General features: G+C 48.4%; 1 protein-coding gene across 1 annotated transcript in view; it reads left to right on the top strand.

Moving 5' to 3' along the window:
• The window catches only part of Sdk1 (sidekick cell adhesion molecule 1), a 485,625-nt gene that overhangs the window by 441,081 nt on the left and 17,294 nt on the right, over positions 1-27,250 (top strand). Inside the window, exons 38-42 of the mRNA XM_013023384.1 lie at positions 5,344-5,505; positions 6,499-6,624; positions 18,237-18,401; positions 21,301-21,438; positions 25,209-25,329. Of these exons, the coding sequence (XP_012878838.1) occupies positions 5,344-5,505; positions 6,499-6,624; positions 18,237-18,401; positions 21,301-21,438; positions 25,209-25,329 (712 nt within the window). The remainder of the gene's footprint in view (positions 1-5,343; positions 5,506-6,498; positions 6,625-18,236; positions 18,402-21,300; positions 21,439-25,208; positions 25,330-27,250) is intronic.

Consider the following 27,250-nt stretch of genomic DNA (forward strand, 5'->3'; position numbering starts at 1 on the left):
TTGGTGGGTCATGGGGCTTGAACCCTGGGCCTGAGCGCTGTCCCTCAGCTCTTCAGCTCAAGGCTAGCGCTCTACCACTTGAGCTACAGTGCCACTTCCAGTTTTCTGGTGGTTTATTGGAGAAGAGTCTCATGGACTTTCCTGCCAGGGTTGGCTTTGAGCCATGATCCTCAGATCTCAGACTCCTAAGTTAGCTAGTATTAAAAGTGTGAGCCACCAGCACCCGACTCTTTTTTTTTCTTCTGATCAGTTGTGGGGCTTGAACTCTGGGCCTGGTTGCTGTCCCTGAGCTCTTCAGCTCAAGGTGAGCGCTCTACCATTTGAGCCACAGCACCTCTTCTGGTTTTTTGGTGGTTAATTGGAGAGAAGAGTCTCATGGACTTTCCTCTCCCGGGAGGCTTTGAACTGTGATCCTCAGATCACAGCCTCCTAAGTAGCTAGGATTACAGGCTTGAGCCACCACCACCCGACTGAAGACAGAATCTTTAATTTTTTTTATTTTTTTAAATTTATTTATTTTGTCTATTCTAAATCACTATAGAGTCTGTGTAGTTCAGCCCTGGATAATTAAGTTACAGGAGCATTCAAATAAATGAGCAATAACTGTCCTTATTATTCTCCTAAAATTGACTGGATTGTAAAGGAAATGAGCCAGGTGCTATTGGTTCATGCCTGAAATCCTAGCTACTCAGGAGGCTGAGATCTGAAAATGGAAGTTCAAAGCCAGGAGGAAACTCGATGAGACTCATCTCCAATTAATCACCAAAAAAAGCCTTAAGTGCAATGGTGGCCCACGTGGTAGAACATGAGCAAAAAGCTCAGAGACAGCGCCCAAGTGCTAAGTTCAAGCCAAGGAAGGAAGGAAGGAAGGAAGGGAGGGAGGGAGGGAGGGAGGAAGGAAGGAAAGGGAGGAGGGAGGGAGGGAGGAAAGGGAGGGAGGGAGGGCTGGAGACAGAATCTTTAAAATGCAGTAAATGTGGGAAGAAGAAGGAGAAAAGGAAGAAGAAGAGGAGCAGGAAGAGGAGGAGAAAGAAGAAGAGGAAGGGGAGCAGGGGGAGGAGGATCACACAACAATTTCTCCTGCAAGTGAATGCTGGTGAGATGCTCGGACTGATTTTCCTGACAGCCTCACAGTGCCCAGCAAAGCCAAGGGAAGTAGAGAGAGCACAGCCAGTACCTGTGGGGCCCCTCCGACACAGCCCTCGCTCATCCTGTGTGTACAACTGATCCCTGGCCAGTCTCTGTTACTACAGAGCACCCCCTGAAAGCCTCTGGAGCACCATGCCACTGGAGTATACCCCACTGGGAGCACCAACCATCAGTACTAGCCCCCTGGGAGCACCAGCCATCAATATCACCCCTTGGGAGCACCAACCTTCATTACCACCACCCCCTGGGAGCACCAGCCACCAGTACCACCTCTCTAAGAGCACTAGCCATCAGTAATACCACCCCACTGAGAGCACCAGTCATCAGTACCACCCCCTGGGAGCATCATCATTCAGAATACCAGTAACTGGAGCACCACTACTCCACTCAAGCCCCATGGGGCTCAGAGTCCCACTCTGCCTGGAGCCCAGAGCCTTGGAGCACTGAGCCAGATTCTTGAGAATCTGATTTTATGGCAGAGCTATTTTTATGTTTTTAAAAATGTTTTAAACAGTAGTATTTTATAGGATTGCACCCTGAGGCTTGGTAGTGCAGGGTATGGTTTAAAAATTGACTAAATAAATAAAATTCTGACACACTTGAGATGGCAGAGAGGCCAGGCTGGCTGTACCTCCTGGTGGGATAGAATTTATAAAATCTGTACATCGGTTTGTTTGTGCTCCAGGGAGAATGAAGGCAGAAAAGAGTTGCTAGCAGAATAACTTTACCTCTGGCAGAACCCAGCTTGATTGTGGATGGAAATCACTGTGGACCTGGTCATCCTGCAACTCCTTTCCCAAACAGACTATGAGGTTGAGGTCTGGGTCTCTGGGCAGAAATGGATGCTTTTTTCCTTTTTTTTTTTTTCATTTGTTTTTCAAAAACAAATATGGAGGGAAATAGTCCCAAGTGAGCCATCAGTGGCTCACACCAGTAATCTCAACTATTCAAGTTGCTGAGATCTAAGGACTGCGATTTTTGAAGCCAGCCCAGACAAGATAGTAAGACTCTTATCTATAATTAACCATCAAAAAGGCAAAAGTAGAGCTGTGGCTTAAGTGGTAGAGTACCAGGGTTCAACATAAAAGCTAAGCAACAGTACCTAGGCCCAGTTCAACCTCCAGGACCAGAAAAAAAAAAAAAAAGCAGCCCTCGCTGGGCACTAGTCATTCATATGTGTAATTTTAATTCTAGCTACGTATGAGGCTGAGTCTGGAGAAAAGGGATCACATTTCTAGCCCAAGGAAGTTCTCTGAGACCTCTTCTCAACCCATAAGAAGACATGGTGGTGCATGCCTGTCATCCTGGTTGTGCATGAATACTCAAATAGGCAGATCACTGCCCCAGTACATGCCCAGACAGGAAGCAAGACCCTATCTCAACAACAAAAAAAAAAAAGCACATACACACAAAAAGCACAAATCAAGTCTGGAAGAATGGTTCAGCAGTGGATTGGCTGCCTAGCAAATGTGTAGCCCTGAGTTCAACCTCCAGTAAAACCAATAATAATAAATATAAAAATAAAATGAAATAATAGTAATAGTAATAATGAAGGCATAATACAAAAAGTGAAGTGGCTTGGAAACACACATTTTGGTGACCTTGAGAATTTTCTCAGATGGCTTTGACCGCTCACTGTAGTGAGAAGCACTTTGGTGTCTCTGAAACATAATCTTGATGTGTGAAAGGGGTTAGACAGCAGCCCAGGTCCTCCAGCACCCTGGCACTGTGTCCTGGATGGCAGGCTTGAGCAGCTGGACCCAGGATGAGAGGCACAGCCACAACTGCGGCTTTTCTCAGTGCTCTATACCCAGATCGGGGTGGAACATGGCGTCTGCTCACTGACCCAGAAGTAACTGACAAGGATCTGTCCTCTAAGCAGTCCTGTCATTGAAAATTGAGTTAGTGTCATATATATATATTCCTCAAACTTATTTAACCAAACTATCCTTTCTTCCTTCAGGGAAACTGCAATATTTATATCATCTTCCATATTTGCACTTTCCCCCAAAATATTAAAAAATCTCCATTTTGTAATTATACAATAATTATCCTACACCACAGTTTGGGCTACCTCAAATCAACCATGGCTTTAAAATATTAAATTCCAGGGGCTGGGAAGGTGGCTCAGTGGTAGAGCGCTTGCCTTGCATGCCTGAGGCCCTGGGTTCGATTCCTCAGCACCACATAAGCAAAAAGAAAAAAGCCAGAAGTGGCGCTGTGGCTCAAATGGTAGAGCACTAGCCTTGAGCTGAAGAGCTCAGGCACAGCGCCCAGGCCCAGAGTTCAGGCCCCACAACTGGACTCAAAAAAAAAAAATAAATTCCAGACAAAAACAATTTATAAGTTCAGTACTGTGGCTTGAACTCCATACCTGGCACTCTTAGCTTTTATTATTTAGTTAGTTCGTTTTGGGAGGTTTTTTTTTTGGTGGGGGGAAGGTTTGTCGGTCATAGTGCTTGAACTCTGGGCTCAGGTGCTGTCCCTGAGTTCTTCAGCTCAAGGCGAGCACTCTACCACTTGAAAACCACTTCTGGTTTTCTGGTGGTTTATTGGAGATAGGAGTCTCAAGGACTTTATTGCCTGGGCTGGCTTTGAACCCTGATCCTCAGATCTCAGCCTCCTAAGTAGCTAGGATTACAGGCGTGAGCCACAAGAGTCCAACTTTCTTAGTTAGCTTTTATATTCACAGCTGGTGCTCTGCCACTTGAATCAGACCTTCAGTCCAGTTTTTTGCTGGTTATGTGAAAATGGAGTCTCATAGACTTTTTTCTACCCACTTGACTTAGAAATGTAATCCTCCAGGTCTCAACCTCCTAAGTAACTAAGATTACTGGTTGAGCCACCAGCACTGGCCAATGTGTAAGTCTTAAGTTGTGTGCCATCATGAGTACTGATGAATGAACATGGATCCACTGTTCCACCCAGGATGGGACTCATGCCTTTGTTCAGCATGTCTACTCTGTACCCACTAGCCACCAGCTGGTCACTCAATTATATCATCTCCGTTACATCATCCATTATAGTAAGCAGGCTTGTATGCTGGTCAGCTCATTTCACTTCAGGATAGCCCTGAAGTTCAACAGCTCCAGGCCATAAGCGAACAAGCTCATGCAGATGGGGTGCTAGTTTATATAACATTGGGGACCTAGCTGTAGGGTGCCACCCGGATTGCAGGTATCCTCCGTGGTCCTGAGCCCTGTACCCTATAGATAAACATGCTCCTGTGGCAAATTCACCAGCAACACTTGCACATCATGCACTTTGTGACGTATTTTCTGGGGAGACTTGTCTCTCTGGTCATCATTCTTAGGATGGAGAGGGGGGCTCTGAGGGCAACAAATGGATCTCCCATTATCTGTGCTTGCAGGCCCATGGGTGATTTGCTCCAGTTATTTGATTCTGACCATCCACAGGTCAGCCAATCCAATGAAGTCGCCCAGCCCTCATGGAGGAAGCCACCTTTTAACTAGATCAGGCATATTCCTCTATCTTTTCTACACTCTTCTTTCCTTCCTGCCTGAATCAGGAGGCTCACATTTGCCTACAAAGCAACATAGGACTTTGTACAGCTCTGAAACCCCATCCTGAAGCCAGGCAGGTGATACCCCTCCCCACGGTGCCCACCAGCTGCTGGGCTGCTCCAACCTGCTGGCTCATGAGGTCCGCGCAGCCTCTTGTGTCATGGGCTTGGATTTTTTTTTCCTTTGTTAGTACCACTTATCAAGCTTAGATTCTAATTACACTTATCTGGGTTGAAAATTGGCCATGATCACCACTTAAACTCCTCGTAATTGTAAAAAAATACTTCCATCACCAACCACAGGGACTGTTTCTCTTGTTATAAAAACAGATGGGAGCCGTGTGCTGGTGGCTCACACCTGCCATCCTAACTGCTCAGGCGACTGAGATCTAAGGATCATGGTTCAAAGCCATCCTAGGCAGGGAAGTCCATGAGACCTTTATCTCCAATAAACCACCAAAAGAGCTGGAAGTGGAGCTGTGGCTCAAGTGATAGAGCACTAACCTTGAGCAAAAGAGCTCAGGGACAGCACCTAGGCCCCAAGTTCAAGCCCCAGGACACACACACACACACACACACACACACACACACACACAAACAGATCAGATACTCACCTGCTTCCTGTCACTCAGCCCCCCGCCCTCTGCTTTCCTTCCCTTTGGCTGTTCCAGGGGTGAGCAAGGTGGTCACTGTGGATGTAAAGGGGAACTGGCAGCGCTGGCTGAAGGTACGAGACCTCACCAAGGGAGTGACCTATTTCTTCCGTGTCCAAGCTCGAACCATCACCTATGGGCCAGAACTCCAAGCCAATGTCACAGCTGGGCCGGCCAAGGGTAAGGATGTGGGACTCCACGCAGGAGACGGGGTGTCCCTGGCTTCACACTTCCTTGAGTTCAGGACTTGCCTGCACTCTCCGCTGAGTGCTGGCTGGGGATGCTCAGGCATGTGAATGTCCCTGGGTTTCAAGTTCATAGTTGTTAGGCATATAAAATTTGGTTTGTCTTCTGAGAAAAAAATCTTGGTGATGGGAAGTCAGTGGGGATTGGAGGTATGCCTCAGATCACAGAGTACTAGCCAATGAGAATAATAATAATAATGAATAATAATAATAAGTGAATTTAATTTTTGAAGTAAAGACACAAGAAAATCCTCAAGTGTTTATACATGTCAATAGAAGGCCTCACCTAGCCACTGATCACATGTAGACAACGGAGTGGTGTTTAGAAGGGGCGCCAGACCTTCTGCCCTCATTGTTTCTTTCCCTTCTTTGGTCCCTGTGGATGCCAAGTATGGTATTACACTCCTATGATCCTGGCTACTGAGGAGGTAGAGGTAGGAAGATCATGGTTTCAAGACCAGACTAGACAAAAGTGCAATACCCTACCTGAAAAATGAACTAAAACAGAAAGATATGGAAGTGTGGCTCAAGTGGTAAAACACCTGCCTAGCAAGCACAAGCCCCTGAGTTCAAAACCCAGTATCAGCCAGGCACCAGTGGCTCACACCTGTAATCCTAACTACTCAGGAGGTTGAGATCTGAGGATAGTAGTTCAAAGCCATCCTAGGCAGGAACATCTGTGAGACTCTTATCTCCAATTAACTACCTGGACACTGGAAGTGGTGCTGTGGCTCAAGTGGTAGAGTATTCACCTTGAGCTGAAGAGTTCAGGGACAGCACCCAGGCTCAGAGTTCAAGCCCTACCCCCCCCCCACACACACACACCAGTACTGTCAAAAAGGAAGGGAAAAAAATGAAACCTGTTGGAGCATGAGGGTCAGTTCCCTCAAGGCCAATGTCCACCCTCTCTTCTCCTTTTACCTCACAGGGTCCCCAGGGTCACCTAGAGATATCATGATTACCAAGTCTTCCTCTGAGCTGACGCTGCAGTGGACAGAGGGGAACGCCGGCGACACGCCCACCACAGGCTACGTCATTGAGGCTAGACCCTCAGGTAAGGACAGTTGGGCCTAGCAGCTGCTCTTGCCCCTGTGCACCTGCCCAGCCACCAGACCAGCATGACCCAAGCAATGGGATCTTAGCCAAGCTGAAGTCAATGGTCCAGGAGTTTCAGGGTCACGGCCCCTTGGCCCCATATTTCTCTACAGGGGTGAGGGATGACCTGTGTCCAAGGAGATGCTTATGCCCCCCTCCCCTCTTCAGTCTCCACAAGCATAGCTGTACTGTTAATGCCTAGGCTTATGCTCCTGATGGTTGAGCCATGATGGTATTTGTTCTTCTCAGGAACAGGTAGGTGAGGATCAGGGCACTTACTGACATTCAGCCCCTTGGAAAGTTCCAGGAGTGTGTTCAGGGGCTGGGCTCGGGGTCCAATGCCAGCAGCCTGTGGTGGAAGCAGTAGAACCCATGGACAAATGGGCTCCTGCACCTTTTAGGCTTTGGAAACCAGGTGTCAGATCCCGTCTAGCCACGTGGAGAATCATCTATACCCCTCCTTCCAGCTTTCCTGTCCCATCCGCTCTCTTTACTCACACGTAGTAATTATTCATAGTGGGATGAATGGGAATGGGATTAAGCATGGTATTTTTATACATGTATATAGTGTGCATTGACCAAATGCAAGCACATCTCTGGCTCCCTCTCCTCCTCCTCCTCTAACCTTCTCCCCTTTCTTCCCATCCTCCCTAACCCTCCCTTCCTCCTCCTCCCCTTTCCCCTCCCCAGTCCCTAGGAATCACAGCTCTACCTTCAGGTGGACTTAAGTTTCCATATCTGAAAGAAGATACTCAGTACTTGTTTTTCTGTGTCTGGCTTTTTTTCACTTCATGTGTTCTTCATCTCTATCCATTCTGCTGTGAATGACAGAATTTCGTTTTTCTTTATGGTTGGATCATGGTTCATGGTACATGGAGAGCACAGTTTGTCTTGGTCCAGGTTTGGTGGCAGTAGGAGGTGGCTGAAGCTTAAAGAGGTGGAGTCTAGGAGGTGCTATGTTGGTCAAGGGGAGGATGCTGATTTGCAGAGGGACTAGCACTGGGCTCCTGTGGTAGATGTTAGAAAAGAGTTAGATCACCCCCACACTGGTTGGTGTCCTGTCCTGCCAAGCATCCTTCTCTCCCAGATACAAATTGCCATGTGTGACACAGCCAGGGACCTCACCAGACTAGAACTCATTCCTAGAACCATTCTCTGAAAGCTCCAGAACTGTGAGCTAAAGAAACCTAGACGCTTAAGAAAGAACTCAGCCTCAGATATTTTGCTACAGCATCAGAATATGGACTAATAAGCAGAGTTGGTGGATGAAATTCAGAAGATCAAGAAACTCAAATGGGAAAGAATGCAGATGTTTCGTCTGGACACCCTGGAAGCCAGAAGGCCAAGGGCAAGACGTTGGCAGGGTTGGTTCCCACGGAAGGATGAGAGGGAGAATCTGCTTCTTGCTTTTCTCCAACTTGTGGTGGTTATTGGCATTTCTTGGTATTTCTTTGCTCATATATGCATCACTCCTCTCTCTGCTTGGTTTGTTTGTTTTAACTTAGGGCCCCACACTTACTAGGCAAGCTCTCTACCACTTGAGCCACGTCCCCAGCCTCTTTGTACCTTGGTTATTTTCATTTTTGTTTGTTTTGTCTTTTTCTGTGTGTGCCAGTGCTGGGGCTTGAACACAGGTTCTTGTGCTATTGCTTAGCTTTTTTTTTTTCTTCAAGGCTAGCATTCTACCACTTGAGCCACATTTCCACTTCTGAATTTTTACTGGTTAATTGAAGATGAGAGTTGCTCAGATTTTCTGCCTGGGCTGGCTTTCAACTGTGATCCTTAGATCTCAGCCTCCTAACTACCTAGGACTACAGGCGTGAGCTACTCACACTGGATTACCTAGTTGTTTTCAATGTAGGAACTTTGTCAGCCAGCCAGAGCTGCAGTCTTCCAACTTGTGCTTCCCTGGTAACTGGGATGACAGGTGTGTGCCACCTCATCCAGCCACTAGTTGAGACAGACTCGGAAACTTCTATGCCAGGCTGGCCTTGAAACTCAACCCCCCCAATTTTTGCCTCCCAAGTAGCAAGGATTACAGCCTTAAGCTACCATGCCTGGCTACCTGTCTATTATTATTTCACATGGCCTTCTCTTTGTGTGTGTATCTCCGGCCATAAGTCCCTTTAACAGCCCTATCCCCAACTAGGTCATTGGGAGGCAGAGGTGGTCAGGACTTCCACACAGGAAATTGCAGCTTGGGGCAGCTGTAACTCTACCGATCATGGAGGATGAGAAACTTCCTGGGACGTCATCAGTAGACAACATCCTACTGATAATTCATCCTTCAGATAATTCTCAATGTCATGTCTACTCACCACAGCTTTGAAATAATGGTTACTTATTAAACCTTCCAGAACTTTTTTTTTTTTTTTGGTCAGTTGTGGGCCTTGAACTCTGGGCCTGGGCGCTGTCCCTCAGCTCTTCAGCAAAAAGTGAGCACTCTATCACTTGAGTGATAGCGCCACTTCTGGTTTTCTGGTGGTTTATTGGAGATGAAAGTTTCATAGACTTTTCTGCCCTGGCTGGTTTTGAACCATGATTCTCAGATCTCAGCCTCTTGAGTAGCTAGGATTATAGGCATGAGCCATGGACACCCTGCTTTCTAGACCTTCTTATCTGGTGAGTTCATGAAGAAGTATAGACTTCTTATTTGCTCCAAGGACAACAGTGGTCCTAGGCTGCCTGTGTCAGCTGTCTTCCACAAACCTGTGTGGAGCTCAGAGGAAATCACACGGTGCATACCTCTAGCTTTACCAGGACACCGAGGTCACCAGATGTTTCCACGCACCCTGGATTATAGAAGCATCTCAATGGAGTAGGTTTCCTTCTCAGTTTTACTTTATGCATCAAAAACCCTTCTGAGCTGGAAGCTAGTGGCTCACCCTTGTAATCCTAGCTAGTTTAAGAGGCTGAGATCTGAGGATCATCACTGGAAGCCAGCCTAAGTAGAGAAGTCCTTGAGAGGGCTGGGAAGGTGGCTCAGTGGTAGAGCGCTTGCCTAGCATGCCTGAGACCCTGGGTTCGATTCCTCGGCACCACATAAGCAAAAAGAAATAAGCCGAAGTGGTGCTGTGGCTCAAGTGGTAGAGTGCTAGCCTTGAGCTGAAGAGCTGAAGGACAGGGCCCAGGTCCAGAGTTCAGGCCCCACGACCAGACCCAAAAAAAAAAAAAAGCTGAAATAATTAGAAACAAAGGAACATAATGAGAAGTCCTTGAGACTTTTATCTCCAATTAACCAGCTCAAGAGTGCCAGCCTTGAATGAAAATGCTAAAGGACAGCACTCAGGCTCTAAGTTCAAACCATTGTACTGGTGCATACACACAAGCACTCACATGCATGTACACACACACACACACACAAGTAAACCCTTCTGAGAAGGTGTCCTTGAGAATCAGCTAATTGCCAGAGGAGTCCCTGGTGCCAAGGCCAGGTTAAGCAGCTTGTGCTGGGCAGTCTGTCAAACGTGCCAAATGGCTTCTTTCTACCCAACTGCTATCTCCAAGATGACACCTGAAAACTCTCCAGAGCTATGCCTGTGAAGCTCCAGAGGGAGTGCCCTGTGCCTCACCGGAGTCCCCTTCCTGCTAGTGATGTTGTCGTGGACAGTTACCCTTGGGGGAATGGTGAGAGCCTGGGGATCTTTCATACCCCTTCTTACAATGATTGGGACTGTAAAGTGATTCCAAAGAGAAGTTCTAGAATCAAGAACCGTGAGTGGACTCACCCTATTCAGTCAAGGGCACCAACATATGATGTCACCAGTCAGACACACTGCCTGACCTCAGCACCAAAGGCCTATGGACTCAGCTCCCGGCTTCCCAAGATGGGTAAGGTCTCCATTCCTAGGCCTGTAAGAAGGGCATCACCAGGACAGCCTGGAGGAGAAGGCTAATTGGCATGCTCTTGGGGCCTCTCCCTGGCCTCCTGCTCTCAGTGGGGTGGCCCAGCATGTGGAAATTGACCCCTAAGGGGCCCAGGCATGACAAGGTGCTAACCCCAAAGATGTCCATCTTCCTCAGTGGCATTGCTGGTTTTATGTCCAGTATGTCACTGGACATGAGAAGGCAACTGACAGCGCTTTCTCTTCTTCCCTCATGAGCTGAACACCAGCAGTCTGCCGGCCCCAAGGCTTTCCATACCAAGTCGAGGAAGATACCCCCCACCCTTGTGGCTTGGGTCAGCAGCAGCACACAGTGGAATGCATGGGCTTTTTATGGATTGTCAATATTTAAACACCTTGCTGGGCCCTGGGGGCTCTGGATCTCAGCTGTCATCTATTTCAGGCCTCATTACACAGAACATTAAATGCTGTAACTTCTCATTTTCTCCACTGAAGCTCTCTGGCAAGACAATTCACAGGCGGGGGAGTGGCTTATGGAGGGTGTTAGGAGCCCAGGTTGTCAGGAAGAATAATACCCACGGGGTACTGTGCCAAGTCCCCTGTGGGTGCTCAGGGTGTGGTGCTCAGACACAGAGTCACATGGAGTTGAGACGCCATGATCCACATGTTCTGCTTGACCTAGCATCACCCCTTCCAGACAAACCTTCACCTGGCCTTCCAGAGACGGTGCACACACCAGTGCTGTCCAGCTACAAGACATAGCCCTTGAGCTGGAGCTCAGGCATCCAGGGTGACCTCTCCCTCTTTGGTGCCTGTCATCATTTTAACCCCTGTAGAATCTGTTGAAGAGCCCCCCCTGGCTGCCATATCAGGGGGCCATAAACCTAAGCAGTAGCTAATGAAACAAGGATCCAGTCAAGACACAGAGCTGTCTTGTTCCTGGAGACAGAGGTCACTGGATGAGGCCAAACATATGGCCATTGATTTCTACCAGGATGGCCAGCCTGTGCTCTCCTTTCTCTGGCTATCTGCAAGTCCTTCCACAGCCCTGTCGCCAAAGCTCTCCCAAAGGCAATTGCGGCTATGCAGTGGGTAGATGAGGGTGATTTATTTACACAAATGCTTCTGAGGCATTTTACTGTGTAGATCACAGAGCCTAATTTACATATTTACACAATAGACTGGAATGGCACTAAAGGAACTATAAATATACTTTCCTCTCCAAAGCAGCCATGAAATACATATTTAGGACGCATGCAAGGCAGGAGAACATTGCACTGCTTTTCTCACAGATGATGCTGCTAAGCCTCCAAGTGAGGGATTGGGCCTGTCTGTTGCCAGTTCTCCTGGGAGTGTGTCTGGTCCCTCCCATTTGTTCTGTTCATTGCCAATCTTTGGCATTCGGAGTGTTCAATGGAAGTAGGAGGGAAATCAGTATTTTTGAAGCAAGCATGGTAGTGCATGCCTATAATCTCAGTACTCAGGAGGCAGAAGCAAGAGAAGCAAGAGTTTGAGCCCTGACTGGGGTCTATGGTGAGACTGTCTTTCCAAAAAGAGAAAAGAAGAATAAAGCCAGGTGCCGGTGGCTCACACCTGTAATCCTAGCTACTCAGGAGGCTGAGATCTGAGGATCACAGTTCAAAACCAGCCTGGGCAGTTAAGTCCTTGAGACTCTTATCTTCAATTAACCAACATAAACAACCAGATGTGGCGCCGTGTCTCAGTGGTAGAGTGCTAGCCTTGAGCTGAAGAGCTCAGGGACAGCGCCCAGGCCCAGAGTTCAAGCCTCATGACCCCCCTCCCCCCAAAAAGAAGAACAAATATCCTATTTCCCACCCCCTCACATGCACATACACATACACACACACACACACACACCACTAAAGTCTTAATATTTGCAAAAGGTCCCAAGTCAACAGCTATGGCAGGTGAACCACAGCCAATGCTCTGCCTCAGGCCTCTGCCCTTGCTGGCCTCTTGTTTTTCTCAAGGCCATGTCTGTGGCCTTTGTCAGCCTGTGGGTCCCATTCCTCTCTGGGATGGGTCCCCTTCACCTGCTGCCTCTGTATGATGACTTGCATTGCAGGCTGTCGCTTACCTTGAACAAGAACCAGATAGAAGGCATTTTTATTAGCAGCTGCATTTAGTTCTTGTGGTTAAGCTTCGCCTGTTCCACTTAAATTCCTCGCCTAGCTTGGCCATTTATACAAAGAGAAATAGCAGCATTTAAGAAATAAACAGCTGACAGCCTTCCATTTGCTCAGAGCTCCAGGCTGACAGTCAGGTTGTTGGTTGTGTGAGTTAGCGGAACCAGAAATCTCGGGCACTGAATGACAGTTTCATTCAGCATGGAGACCCTGTTTAATTATCCGTGAAATCAAACTTTTGTATTGGCATGGCGTTTGCCCTGATACCTGCAGCTCGGTCCTGGGTGTTGGGGGGATTCATCCAGCGATACCTGGCCTCCCCCCAGACCTGCTGCTCTGAGCTCAGTTCAGGAAGGAGGTGATTATGACTCGGGGCTTGTCAGGACAGCGCCTGTGAGCAGCTGCGCCTCTCCTGTCAGGGCAGGGAGACGCTGGCGTGACAGAGGAAAGCTGACTCATTCCGTCCACTGCCAACCAGACTGCTCTCCAATAGCAAAGCCTGTTTATACCAGAAGAGATGTCTGTGTTTAGATGGCTTCACTCCTAACCCGCTCCCTCCCAAGGCTGCAGTAGCAGTGGCACTCACTGAGGAATATTTGCAAAGTCTTCATTTCCGTGGCTCCCCAGCTTTCTGAAGATCTCAGGTGGGATTTCTCCGGACAGCGTCTCCGTCATGGAAGTCTGGGAAAGCACTCCTTTCCGCAGCCAGGAAGGGAGGGATGAAACTGGAGCTCATTGTACATTGTACGGACCTCCTGACTTTCCAGCACATTGATAGGACACTAGTCCAGCCTGGGGGTGGACCTCAGTCCAGGAAGTTTAGAGACAGACATCAGGAATCAATCAGTCATCCAGAGGATCAGTCACCCAGGAATCAGCTAGCCAAGAACCAATCATGTAGGGATCAATCAGCCAGGTATTACCTAAAGATCATTCAGGAATCTATCACCCAGGATCAGTCACTCAGGAGTCAGTCATCAGAGATCAATCACCTGGGGATCAGTCATGTAGGGATTGGTCATCTAAGGATAATTATCAGAGGATCGACCACCAAGGGATCAGTTATCCAGAGATCAGTCAGCCAGAAAACAATCACTCAGGAATCAATCATCCAGGATGGTCCCTTAGGACAATCATTCAGAGATCTGTGGCCTGAGAATCAATCATTCATGGATCAATCACCTAGGGGATCAATCACCCAGCGATCATCAGGAATCAATCACCCAGGATCAGTCACTTAGGGCAATCATTCAGAGATCTGTGACCTGAAGATCAATTATTCATGGATCAATCACCCAGGTATCATCCAGAGATTATCCATGGACCTGATATCTAGGATAAGTCACTCAGGAATCAGTCATCCATCCAGGGGTCTGTCACCTGAGGATTAGTCATTCATGGATCAGTTACCCAGCAATCAACTATCCAGAGAGCAGTCAACAAGGATCAATCACCAAAGGATGGATCATCAGAAGGTCAGCCACTCAGGCTTCACCCAGGTATCTGTCTCTGCAGAGCAGCAACTGTGCTCTTTTAGCCAATTCCTGGCGTTCTCAGGATGGTGATGCAGTGGCAAGCGGAGCAGAGGAGGAAGGCTGTGCTCCCCAGCATCTCAGGGGGATGGAGTCTCCTGACCACCCCACCAGCGCTGAGTGCTAAGGATGCGGTTTTCTCTTGTGGAAGGACACAGTCCTGTTGTCCTCCCCAGTGCTGACTGAGATGGAAGATCCAGGCGCTGGGGAATCTTCCTGGCGCATGGAAAATCAGTTGCACAAATCTCATTATTGCTAATAGTTCTGTAATGTTATTTTTCCTGCTAATTTGTATAGATACTTTTCTCCCTCGTTGATTTATTGAGATATTTAACAGCATAATACAAATGAGAAAAACAATCCACAGTTGAGAAACAGAGCGCATACTCTGGCGGCTGCCAGGCCTTTTTCCCCCCCTTATCCACTTGCAATTGTGGTGTAAATATTGCTATGGATATATAGCCCAGTGAGTCACAACTGGAGTATAAAATGCTGAATATGCTAATTTGGGGAAGCCAGAATTAAGCAGAATAAAAATGTGAATTTTCTTCTGTTAACTCAGAACGAAATGATCTTGGTATGACTTTGCCCTCCCATTTTTGAGTGCGAATGGATTGCCAAATAAATCGTTCAGTGTTAGGATTCTATATCAATATTTCAAAATGTTTTTTTTTTTAAAAAAAAAAAAGCACCTAGTTCCTGGAACTGTGACAGGGTGCTTAAAATAAAGTATGGCCTTCAGGGGATGGTGAAGGAAAGAGGAGCTGCCACTCCCCCACCCCCCCTCCATTCCCCACCCCCTCCCCTCCCCTACCCTTGGCAGGAAAGTATTACAGAAGCAGTAATGCAGACTGAAGAGCTCATACAGAGTGCCCAGAGCTCTAGATTCTGGGTTCCTCATTTCAGTGGATTTAAACAATACCCAGTTTGCAAATCAGTATTTTTTTTTGCAAGTCAGTATTTTTGTCTTTAGGCTTTTACAGCATTAAATTCTCTTTTTTATTATTTTTATTTTTGTCAGTTTGGGGGCTTGAACTCAGGTCATGGGCACTGTCCCTGAGCTCTTTTTTGCTCGAAGTTAGCACTATACCACTTTGAGCCACAGCACTACTTCCAGTTTTTGAATGGTCAATTGGAGATAAGAGTCTTGTGGGGACTTTCCTGTTTGAGCTGGCTTCATACTGCAATCCTCCCAAGTAGCTAGGATACAGGTGTGAGCCACCAGCATCCAGCATTAAATCACCTTTTTTAAGAAGGAAAGTAACAGTCCATAATTGCTTCAGCATTAAAAGCCCTTGAAACAATGACTTGTTCAATTTTAATAAGCACTAAATAAAATGATAGTGGTCATTGCTTACTGAGGCCCTGAGAGAGGCCATGGAATGTAAAGATTGGTGTGTGAATGGATGGGTAGGTAGATAATAGATGTGTGGATGAGTAAGCAATGAGTAGATGAGTGGATAAGTGGATGGATAAATGAATGGGTGGGTAAGTGGGTGGGTGGATAAGTCAATGGATGGATGGGCTGGGCACTAGTGATTCAGGCCAGTCATCCTAGCTACTCACATTTCAAAGCTAGCCTGGGCAAGAAAGTCCTAAGACTCTTATCTCCAATTAACCAACAAAAAACTAGAAATGGAGCTGAAATTCAAGTAGTAGAACACCAGGCTTCAGCAAAAAAGCTAAGGAACACTGCCCAGGCCCTTAGATCAAGCCCTAGTAGGAGCGCATGTGCATGCATGTACATACACACACACACACACAGTGGATGGATGAATGAACGGGAAAAAGGGAGGGAGGAAGGGATAGAGGGTGGAGGGAAGAAGAGTGATATTTATTGAACTCTTAAAAAATTCAAGAGCCTTGCCAGGTACCAGTGGCTCATGTCTGTAATCCTAACTACTCAGGAGGCTGAGATGTGAGGATCACGGTTCAAAGCAAGCTCAGGCAAGAAAGTCGGTGAGACTCTTTTTTTTTTTGGGTCCAGTCGTGGGGCATGAACTCTGAGCATGGGTGCTGTCCCTCAGCTCTTCAGCTCAAGGCTAGCGCTCTACCACTTGAGCCATAGCACCACTTCCAGCTTTTTTTTTCTGCTTATGTGGTGCTGAGGAATCGAACCCAGGGCCTCAGGCATGCAAGGCAAGCGCTCTACCACTGAGCCACCTTCTCAGCCCTTGGTGAGACTCTTATCTCCAATTAACTACTAGAAAACCAGAAGTGGCGCTGTGGCTCAAGTGGTAGAACACTCGACTTGAGCTGAAGAGCTGGGGTACAGTGTCCAGGCCCAGCATTGAAGCCCCACCCCCGACCAAAAAAAAATTCAAGAGCCTTACATGAATACGAATGTGACCCCCATAGAGGAGGAGAAGTAAAGGGGCACACCAGCCTGCTCCCAATGTCCTTATGCAAAATTCACATATGAAGATATATACCACTTCAACAACCAGTCTGTGTGTGAACCTTAATAGTTTAGGTAGGGGGAAGAAAAGCACTTTTAAGTTATGACTTGCCACTTTGACGTTAATCCTGTGATGGGTGTCTTGATGAGAACTGACTGTAAGTGTAAATATTTTGACTTTCTTTATCTGCCTGTGCCTTTAAAATCACTCACATCTACTCCTTCATTAACCTGTGCCTACAAGGACTTCCACTGGGGTGAACTCTTAAGTCCTTTGCAAATAGAGTCTTCCACCCAGGCACATTTCCTCCCGTTTATGGTAGACTTACCTGTCCCTGTGCTCACACTGAGGTGTGGGATCTGAGGCTCAGTTGCCTTCAGGCCCCATAAAGCTGTCAGCACATGCTCATGCATATTCAGATAGCTCTTCCTCCCCACGTCTCCTGCTTTTCAAAGTATCACGTACCTGCGACTATAAAAGAAAATATAATTTGTGAAGGATTGCTACTTCAAATGAACACTTTGGGCTCAGAGCCTACCTTTTAGCAAACAGCCTCCTCAGGGAGCAAATTTATACTTGATTTTACAAACACTCATGTTGTGCTTACTATGTGTGAAACACTGCTGTAAGCACTATGTAAACAAAAGACGTGTTTAATCCTCAAAGCAAACCTACAGTATAGATGCATTGGTTAACATTGTGCTGCAGATGAGGCCCAGAGAGGTTCAGGACTCTGCCTGAGGTCACACAGGTCATGAGCAGAGTAAGCCCTGCACCAGGGCTGTGTACCTCCATATTCTGTCTGATCCACAGCCAGGGTGCTGTGAAGTCTTTAGTTTTGTTGTTATGTTGATGATCTTATTACTTGTTTGCTCTAGGGACCTCATCTAAGAGAGTCTCCCAGTGTGTGGTCTTTTGTGACAGGTTTAATTTCCTTAGTGCTTAGAGTCTTCAGGGCTCATCCCTGAAGACATGTCAAAATGGTCAAAATGTCCTTTCTTGACAGGCGCTGGTGGCTCGTGCCTGTAATCCTAGCTACTCAGGAGGCTGAGATCTGAGGATCACAGTTCAAAGCCAACCCCGGGCAGGAAACTCCGTGAGACTGTTATCTCCAAATAATAATTGGAAAACCGGAAGTGGCATTGTGACTCAAGTGGTAGAGTGCTCTCCTTGAGCTAAAGAGCTAAGGGACAGCACCCAGAGTTCAAGCCCCATGACCAACCAAAAAAAAAAGTCCTTTCTTTATAAGCCTGTGTCATATTCCCTTGTGGACATACTCCATGTTTTAGTTTGTCGATCTGTGAACACTTGAAATTGTTTCCGCCGGCGCCGATGGCTCACACCTGTAATCCTAGTTACTCAGGAGGCTGAGATCTGAGGATCGAGGTTCAAAGCCAGCCCAGGCAGGAAAGTCCCTGAAAATCATATCTCCAATAAACCACCAGAAAACCACAAGTAGTGCTGTAGCTCAAGTGGTAGAGTGCTAGTCTTGAGCTGAAGAGCTGAGGGACAGTGCCCAGGCCCAGAGTTCAAGCCCCACGACCAACCAAAAAAAAAAAAAAAATTGAACAAGGATGCAAGCTCCAGGTAGCAGGGCTGGTATCTGGGAGGAGAACCAGCCTGACCTCCAATGTGCTTCCCTTTGCAGATGAAGGTTTGTGGGACATGTTTGTGAAGGACATTCCCCAGAGCACCACTTCCTACACCGTCGGCCTGGACAAGCTCCGGCAAGGGGTGACGTACGAGTTTCGGGTGGTGGCTGTGAACAAGGCCGGCTATGGGGAGCCCAGCAGCCCTTCCACAGCAGTGTCAGGTAGGGGCCCTTCCAGGGAACTGGAGAGGAACAGCCCTTTTTTCCACAGGAAGAAGGGGTAATTAGACCCATGCATCCACCATCTGCTCATCCATCCATCCACCCACCCACCCATCCATCCATTCATCCATCCACCCACCCAACCATCCATCTACCCATCCATCTACTCATCTATCCACTCATCCATCCACCCATACACACGTACATACATACATACACACATACATCATATATCAGTGCATCAGTGAGAGGAGAGGGCAGTGCTAAATTTTGGCCAGGCACTCCCCATTCTCAAGCTGCTAGGGAAGCGACACAGGGAGTGTGGTTAGGGGTCTCTGTGGTGTGGCCAGTGCCAAAAAGAACTCAGACTTCAGAGCCACCCCAAGTGTCACCTGTAATGACACCTTACAGGCAGGTTGAGAGTCCTGGCCACCTTGTGATTTTTTTTACTCTAGATCTTCATTTTTTATGAAGTCTGAGACATATGCCAGAGTGAGTGGGAACAGTGTGAGGCTAGCATTACCCTTTGAGAAGACAGTGGTCCAGTGAGCAGAGTCCAGTGAGTTTGTAATAAATGAAAATTAGGAAAAATAAAGCTGAGCTCCAGTGGCTCATGCCTGTCATTCTAGCTACTCAGGAGCTTGAGATCTGAAGATCAAGTTCAAAGCCAGCCCAGGCAGGAAAGTCTATGAGACTCTCCAATTAAACATCAAAAAGCCAGAAGTGGAGCCATGGCTCAGGTGAGACAGAACTAGCCTTGAGTGAAAAAGCCCAGGGACAGTGCCAGTTCTAGCCCCAGTACCAAGGGAGACGGGAAAGAGAGAGAGGAGGAAGAATGGGAGGAAGGAGAGGGAGAGAGAAAAAAAGGAGAGGGAGGGAGGAAGAGAGACAGGGAGGAAGGAGAAGGAGAGAGAAAAAAGAGAGAAAGAGAGAGGGAAGGAAGAAAAGAAGGGAAGAGGGAAGGAAGGAGGGAGAGAGCAAAAGAAAATAATTAGGGTAACATTGTCCAAAAAGGAATATACTCTTTACCTGAAACTATAACCCCTCTGTTCATCAGAGGGGTTTAAAAACATTTTAAAAAAGAAAAGAATTTGAAATAATGATAGCAATACTCATTTGCTTATTTTTTTTAATTTAAATGTGCCCCAAACGGCACAGAACAGGGTCAGAAGCCCCCAGCACCCATCTCCCCAGATCACTAGTTGAAGAATCACTTTATTAGTTCTGTATGGAAAAGTCACGCGAAGCCATTCCAGAGCCACGTGACTAAGTCCACAGGCACAGCTGATGGCAGAGTGGCTCAGTGGTTGTGCCCAGTCCCTTCCTGGGCATCATGTCTTGGCATGTCTCTGAGATCTTGCATCCAGAGCTGCCCAGCCTCCACCATCACCCATTGGCCTGGCCTCAAAATGCCAGCTGTACCATGGTCCTTTCCCACAGTGAGCAGCCCACAGGCCAGGTCCACAGCCAGGCCTGCTTCTGTGCCCTGGGGGCAGAAGGTGGCGGGGAGGGTAGCTGGGATGTGTCAGCCTTCTTAGATGACGTATGGAAGACACAGCCTAAAAACCCGCTTCTATCTTCTAGATTCAAAATACTATCATCACCTAAGAACCCTGTGGTGTAACATTATCCAAAGCCAATTTCCCACTTTCTTCATCCATCCAGTGAGATGGTTAGCACCAGGTAGATGCGCTTTCTGTGGTTTGGGCCACTGGAGGCAGCCCTGGGCTTTCCTGTGAGAGGCTCTGTGGTGGAGGGCCCCCTCCCATGCCAGAGCCAGGTCTCCCACAGAGAAGTACCTGAAAAGCACAGAGGGGACCCCAGGGCTACTGGGCACCCACTGAGAAGCTATTTCCCATTTTTCTGTTCTTACTAAAGAGAAGAAAAGCAAAGGAAGAGTCTGCTTTTGCCAAAGCAGCTTTTACACAAAACCCTTTCTCAACTCCGTTTTTCTAAAGGCGCAAAATACATAAAGCACAGTCCTGCCTGGAAGCCAGGGCTCCAGTCAGATAGAGGAAGCTCACAGGTAGACAGCTGACAGAACTGGGGAGTGCCCGCAGGTGACAGCCAGGGCGAGATGGGATCCCAGGACGTCAAGGGGAGTACATGCTTATAATCCCAGCTACTGGGAAGCAGAGATAGGAAGACTGCAATCTGAGACCAGCTCAAACCAAAGCTTGAGATCCTATCTGAAAAGCAAACTAGCCAGCCAGTGGCTCACACCTATAATCCCAGCTACTCAGAAAGCTGAGCTCTTGAGGATTAAGGTTCAAAGCCAGCCCAGGCAGGAAAGTCCCTGAGACTCCTATCTCCAATTAACCTCCAGAAGACCGGAAGTGGAGCTGTGGCTCAAGTGGTAGCGTATTCACCTTGAGCTGAAGAGCTCAGGGACAGCGCCCAGGCCCAGAGTCCAAGCCCCACAACCAACAAAAAAAAAAAAAAAATACAAACTAAAGCAAAAAATGACTGGGGCTGTGGCTCAAGTGACACACTGTTCATCTACTCAGCACAAAGCCTGGACTTCAGTCCCCAGTACTGCAAAAGGAGCGAGGAGGCACCAGAAGGTGCTGCTCGCGGCAGGCAAGCTCAGTGTCCTCAGCAGGTCCCCAGGGGTGATGCAAGGTGGGTGTGGGGAGAGTGGAGCGAGCAGGAGAGTTGGGTTGCTGTGGTGTGGGTAAGAAGTGGTGAAGGTGGTGACGGAGGACAGGCTGGCTGGGGAAGCCCCCAGGAGAGCTCACGTCATCCTAGGCAAGATGCCAGCGGATCGGCAGGACCAGGATTTATAGATCTCCAGGCCCGGAGGAGCTGACTGTATAGAAAAAGTCGGGGGAGTGGGGAGGAGGGTGGCTGTGGCTGCATCCCCAGCCCACCTTCAGCACTCGGGTGACCTTTTTCACAGCTCAAGTGGAAGCCCCATTCTACGAGGAGTGGTGGTTCCTGCTGGTGATGGCGCTGTCCAGCCTGCTCATCATCCTGCTCGTCGTGTTCGCCCTGGTCCTGCACGGGCAGCACAAGAAGTACAAGAACTGCGGCGCAGGTATGTCAGCCTCCATGCTGGGCACAGGTATGTCGGCCTCCATGCTAGTCCGGAGCGGGGTTCAGCCTTTGCTTTTCTCTCCCGGATCAAGCAGTGTCCCCATTTGTCTGTCTGGGAAAAAAAGCAAGCCTAGGCGAGACTCGGGAAGAACCAAACAGCCAGAGAGCTGCTGAGCCAGCTCCAGCCCCCATGAAAGCTGTGGGTATTGGAGCCGCTCGCATCCCTGAGACTCCTGTCCTCCTTCACACCCTGGCTCAGACGCTCTAGTGTTTTAAACACAATCAGACAGAAGAGCATCAAACAGGTGAAGTATACCAGCCACTCAAGTGCGAATGACAGAGGCCCTCCCCAGGTATTTTCGGGTGCCCCAGAGAGTATGGCAGCCCTGCGGTGGGCTCACAGCCCCCTCTCTCCTGGCTTCAACCTCCCTTAAGGTCGCCCTGACGCAGCTCCAGCCCTCCAAGGGCTGGCTTGCGTGCTCACAGCACAAGCTCCACATCTGGCAAAGGTCAGGGTAAACATCTGCTCACCAAATCGCCGTCTTTAGGGAAATGAACCAAGTGGACATGTGCATGTGCCAGTCAGAAGCAGCCAGCACAGCAGCGGCCTCTGGGTGGAGAGCAGACAGGGAAGGTGCGAGAGGAAGGTCCTGTGGAATGGTCATATTCATCTTCTGGGCAGGATTTTTCTCAGGTTTCTAGGTCAGCTGGCTGGCCTTTGTAGAAAGGCAGCCCCTGCCCACCCCCTACACACACACACTTCCCCACCCCCTAAGGCCCTATTAAAGAAGAACCCTATGGGGTGCCAGCAGGCTCCTGGAATCACCCCCATCCACTGTAGGGTTAATAAAAATGCCTGACCATTCGCTTTGGTGTAATGTTCAGTAATTCATCCCTCGAAGAAAGGATTTATCCTTTTTTTCTGTATAAATTCACTTCTAACAAGTGTTCATAAAATCAGATTTTATTCCTGCGGGATTTGCAATGTATGAATGGCATGTCATTTCACTGAGTTAATACCATTATGGAATCCTATGTGTGGTGCATAGAAAATATCTCCACTTTCCAGCCTCTGTTTCTCCATCTGCGGAGGAGGGTTTGGGTGGACGACAGACTTGAGAAAAGACAGGTCAGACCTACCGCTGCTGTTGCCACCTTGCCCTGGAGTATTAATTTAACCTCATAATTGAAGCCAAGGAGGGAGCATGCTGGCCTTCCCATAAGCCCCTGCAGGTCCCTTCCAGTGCTCCCCCAGGCCCCAACCTTCTGGGCTGAATTCCTTTCTGACTGTGGTTCCCACCTGCTGGCACACCGCTGCCCACACACGAACCCCACCAGGCAGGGCCGTCTCCCACTCACAGCTCAATGTCTGCCAGTGCTGGTTGAACACCATCAGAGTATGTTGGTTCATGGAGGGGACTGGATCCCCATCAGAGAGGTTTCACTGGCATGGGGTGGGGGAGGTGGGGTGGCAAGGTGGACTCTGTCCCAGGGGAACTGATTAGTAAGGATCATAGGTCACAAAGCCCCTCCCTCCAAGAGCATCTTGTCCAATGAGGAGATGGAGAGAACAGATTCTAAGAAGCAGCCAAAGTGGGGTGCAGAACATTGATCAAAACGAACTAAGCAACTCAATGGCAGTGGTGGGAGGGAGGGAATGAGCGGGAAAGAGGGAACAGCTGATGCTATGCAAAAGGAAAGGAATGTACATATCACCTGATGTGGAAGAAATAACTGGATTGTCAAAGCCCATAGAACTCATAAACTTCATAGACCACGATAGACAGCCCCATGAAGGTTAGAATGTGTCTGTGACTTTAACTAAGCATCACTATCCCACATACTGTGAAATTATGTAATCACTTAACCACAATAAAGAATTAGCCAAAAAAAAAAAGTCCCCCGAGAGTGGCATGGGGGGTGAGTAGTAACACCAGTGTGCCGACACAGGGAGGAAGCCCAAAAGGAGCCCTCTGGTCATGGGACACTTGCTGTAGTCCATTTTTTTTCTTTTATTATCTTTTTTGTTGGTTGTGGGGCTTGAACTCAGGGGCTGGGTGCTGTCCCTGAGCTCTTTTGTTCAAGGCTAACACTCTACCACTTTGAGCCACAGCTCTACATCGGTTTTTTGAGTAGTTAATTGGAGATAAGAGTCTCGCAGGGACTTTTCTGCCCAAGCTGGCTTCGAACTGTGATCCTCAGATCGCAGCCTCCTGAATAGCTCAGATTACCAGCATGAGCCACCAATGCCCAGCTCCTATAGTCCATTTTCTGTTGGTAACAAATGCCACTGAATAGGAAAGGGAGCCTCTCCCCGGTCAAGTAGGGATGTTGGCAAGGGCCTTCTTGCTGGCAGAGTCTGAGGCCAGGCAGAAGATCACTTGGCAGAGAGAGAAAAAGTGTGCCAGGGACCCAGCCAAATGGGCTTTTGGAGCGGATCAGCACTGCTAATCACTAGGGATGCTCTATTAATTGGCCTGATGGAATGACCCTTCTCAGAGTCCCAGCCCACCTGACCACCCTGTGAACCTGACACCCCACCCCTCCTCCTGTGGCTTATGATGGGGATTGGATTTCAATGTGTTTCCCAGGGTACTCACCAGATGCAAACTCCAGGCACATCTGAGCTGGGTAGGATCTGGAGGACCCTAGATGGGAGGGAGAGGCCTTCCAGGCAGAGTGGGGGACACCAGCAGGGAAGTCTAGTGGGTGAGCCTACTCAGGACAAGGCCTCCAAGGTGAAGGGGTTATGCCATAAAATAGCATCAGGCTGGGGTGCATAGAGCAGGCCAAGCTGAGGGACGACTCTGAGGACTGGGCTTCTACTCCAGAGGAGATGAGAAGCCATTGCAGATAGAATGTGGCTTCTTACAGCTTTATTCAGCTCCTTTGCTAATGTTTCAGAATGGTTTGGGGGAGTTTTTTGTTTGTTTTGCTTTGGTTTGGGGTTTTTGAAGGGGCTTGAACTCAGGACATTGGCACTATCCTTGTCTTTTCTTTTCTCAAGGCTAGCTCTATACCACTTGAACTACAGCTGCATTTACAACTTTTTGGTAGTTCATTGGAGATAAGAGTCTCACTGACTTTCCTGCCCAGGCTGGCTTTGCACCATAATCCTTGGATCTCAGTCTCCTGAGTAGCTAGAATGACAGGTGTAAATCACCAGCATCCAGCTTAGAATGTTTTTTATATGTATTTGTAAATTTCCTTCTTTAATAAGCTTACAATTCAGTGGTGGATTCACTGTCACTACTGTCCATCTGGGGTATTTCTGTCACTCTATTCGAAAGGCACCCTTTCTTTACCTGTCACATCCACATAAATTTGCTTTTGTATTTCTTGTTTTGTTCCATGTCGGTAAGTTTTTCATCTTGAAGTATTTGACTTCTCTGGTGTTTAGTAAGTGTATGCATTCAGGTCACATTTTCATAAAATATTAGCAAGGATGCGAGTGTTTGGTGCACAAGAAACACTGAGCTCACACCTGTAATCCTAGCTACTCAGGAGGCTGAGATCTAAGAACCAAGGTTCAAAGCAAGCCCCAGCAGGAAAGTCTGTGGGACTGTTATCTCCAGTTACACAGCAAAAATCTGGACGTGGAGCTGTGGCTCAAGTGGTGTCAGCCTAGAGCAAAAAAGCTAAGGGTCAGTGCCTAGACCCTAAGTTCAAGCCCCAACATATGCGCGTGCACGTGCGCACGCGCGCGCACGCGCACACATACACACACACACAGAAATGCTAATTTGTCATTTTGCTCTGCTTGGGTTCCAGGTAAGGGCATCTCCACCATGGAAGAGTCTGTGACCCTGGACAATGGAGGGTTTGCTGCCCTGGAACTCAACAGTCGCCACCTCAATGTCAAGAGCACCTTCTCCAAGAAGAACGGGACCAGGTAGGAGGCCATGGTGGGCCATGGTGGACTGAGCCAACCTGGGCTGGTATGGCTGAGGACTGACCCCAGTCCTACCAGGAGGGCCCCTGGCTCCCCCTGTGTACACCCCACCCAACTCCACCAGGCAGCTTTGGGTCTGGAAGCAGGAGCCCCGATAGCAGACAGCTTCAGCCAGCCCCTGGAACACTTCCAGGGTTGGGAGAAGGGCCAGGACCTCAGAGGTAGTAAGGAATGCAGACAAGAATCATTGGCCGGGACTGGTGACTGATGCCTGTAATCCCATTACCACAGGGCTTCATGAGGTAGTTCCAAGCCAGACAGAATTTTATCTCAAAGACACAACAAACAGAAAGGGTGCCTTTCCTACCTCTGTGCTCTTTCTTAGTTTCACCAGAAAGAAAAACTTCCTGTGACCCACTCAAAACCATCACCTGCCTTTAGATCCACCCACTCCAAGAGTCTGAGAAGGAAGAAAAACCAGACTTTGGAGGATGCTTTCCCAGGGAAGGAGTACTGGGGAGGGGGGTTCTCATGGGCCAGCAGCACTGGGTGCCGGGGGGAGGGGGCGTCTCTCTCCACTGGGCTCCTGTTCATACTGGTTCTTACAAACACATGGGAAATCCAGATCATCAGGACACTGCAGGCCAAAGGTCTCCACCACCACCCCCACCACCCCCTTCACTGTGCTCAGTGCCCAGAGGTTCCACACTGCCCTTCCTGCTGGGGAGGCTCAAATTGTTTGAAGAGCGCTTCCCCGCCCCCACCCACCCCCCACCCTACCTCCGAACTGACTGAGCTGATCTCAGTCTTTGGAGACAGCAGGTTCCAAACAGGTCTTCTGCGTGCAGCTGACCCTTTGCCTTCACCATTGGTGGCAAGTCCCAGGCAAAATAGGCTGCCAGCCCCCAATATGCCTCCCTTAGGACTGGAGGTAGGGTTAGTGGAGCCCTGGTCATGTCCCCTCATGCCCCTTGTCTGTGGAGAGGCAACATTTTCCTCGTCTGACTTGGAAACATGAGAAGGCAATCACCAGTCCAGGCATGGTGGTGCACACCTATAATCCCAGCAACAGCAACATGGGAGCTGGAAATGGGAGGATCATGATTTGAAGCCAGCCCAGGAAAAAATATAAAGTTCACAACACACCAGCCAGACACTGGTGGCTCACACCTGTCATCCTAGCTACTCAGAAGGCTGAGATCTGAGGATCACAGTTCAAAGCCAGCCTGGGCAGGAAAGTCCATGAGATTCCTCTCCAATTAACCACCAAAAATCAGGAAATGGATCTATGACTCCAGTGATAGAGAAGTAGCCTTGAGTAAAACAAAACAAAACAAAAAACATTAGCAACACTTCCCCACTTCAAAAAATAAGCCTAGTATGGTGAGACCTGTTTATAATCTCAGCCACAGAGGAAGCTGAGTGAGGAAGGAAGAACACCAATGGAGGCCATCTGGGAGAGGAGGGCAAACTAAGCAAAAGAAAGTAGGAGTGTAAAAAATAAGAAGGCAAGAATTGCAACGCCAAGAGAGATTTGTTACAGAGATATATATGTATATATGTATTATACACTGTGCTTCCCGCTACAGCGCTCTCTTCTGGCCTCTGAGAAGAGAAGCTCATTGCCTTGAGGTACTTGCCCAAGGATGAACAGTTGTCCTGTTTATTAAGTCTGTGTACTGTCTAGGAAAAAAAAAAAAGGAAAAGCATTTTCTGCTGAAGCTGGAGAATCTCAGTGTACCAAGACATCTGGTACCAGCAGAACGCAGGCCCGTGTGGCTCAAGGAGTGCTGTTAAAAAGCCTGGGTGGGCCGGGCACTGGTGGCTCATGCCTGTAATCCTAGCTACTCAGGAGGCTGAGATCTGAGGATCGCAGTTCAAAGCCAGCCCGGGCAGGAGAGACCGTGAGACTCCTATCTCC

This window comes from Dipodomys ordii, unplaced genomic scaffold, assembly GCF_000151885.1.
Source record: "Dipodomys ordii isolate 6190 unplaced genomic scaffold, Dord_2.0 Scaffold68, whole genome shotgun sequence".
NCBI classification, from domain to species: domain Eukaryota; kingdom Metazoa; phylum Chordata; class Mammalia; order Rodentia; family Heteromyidae; genus Dipodomys; species Dipodomys ordii.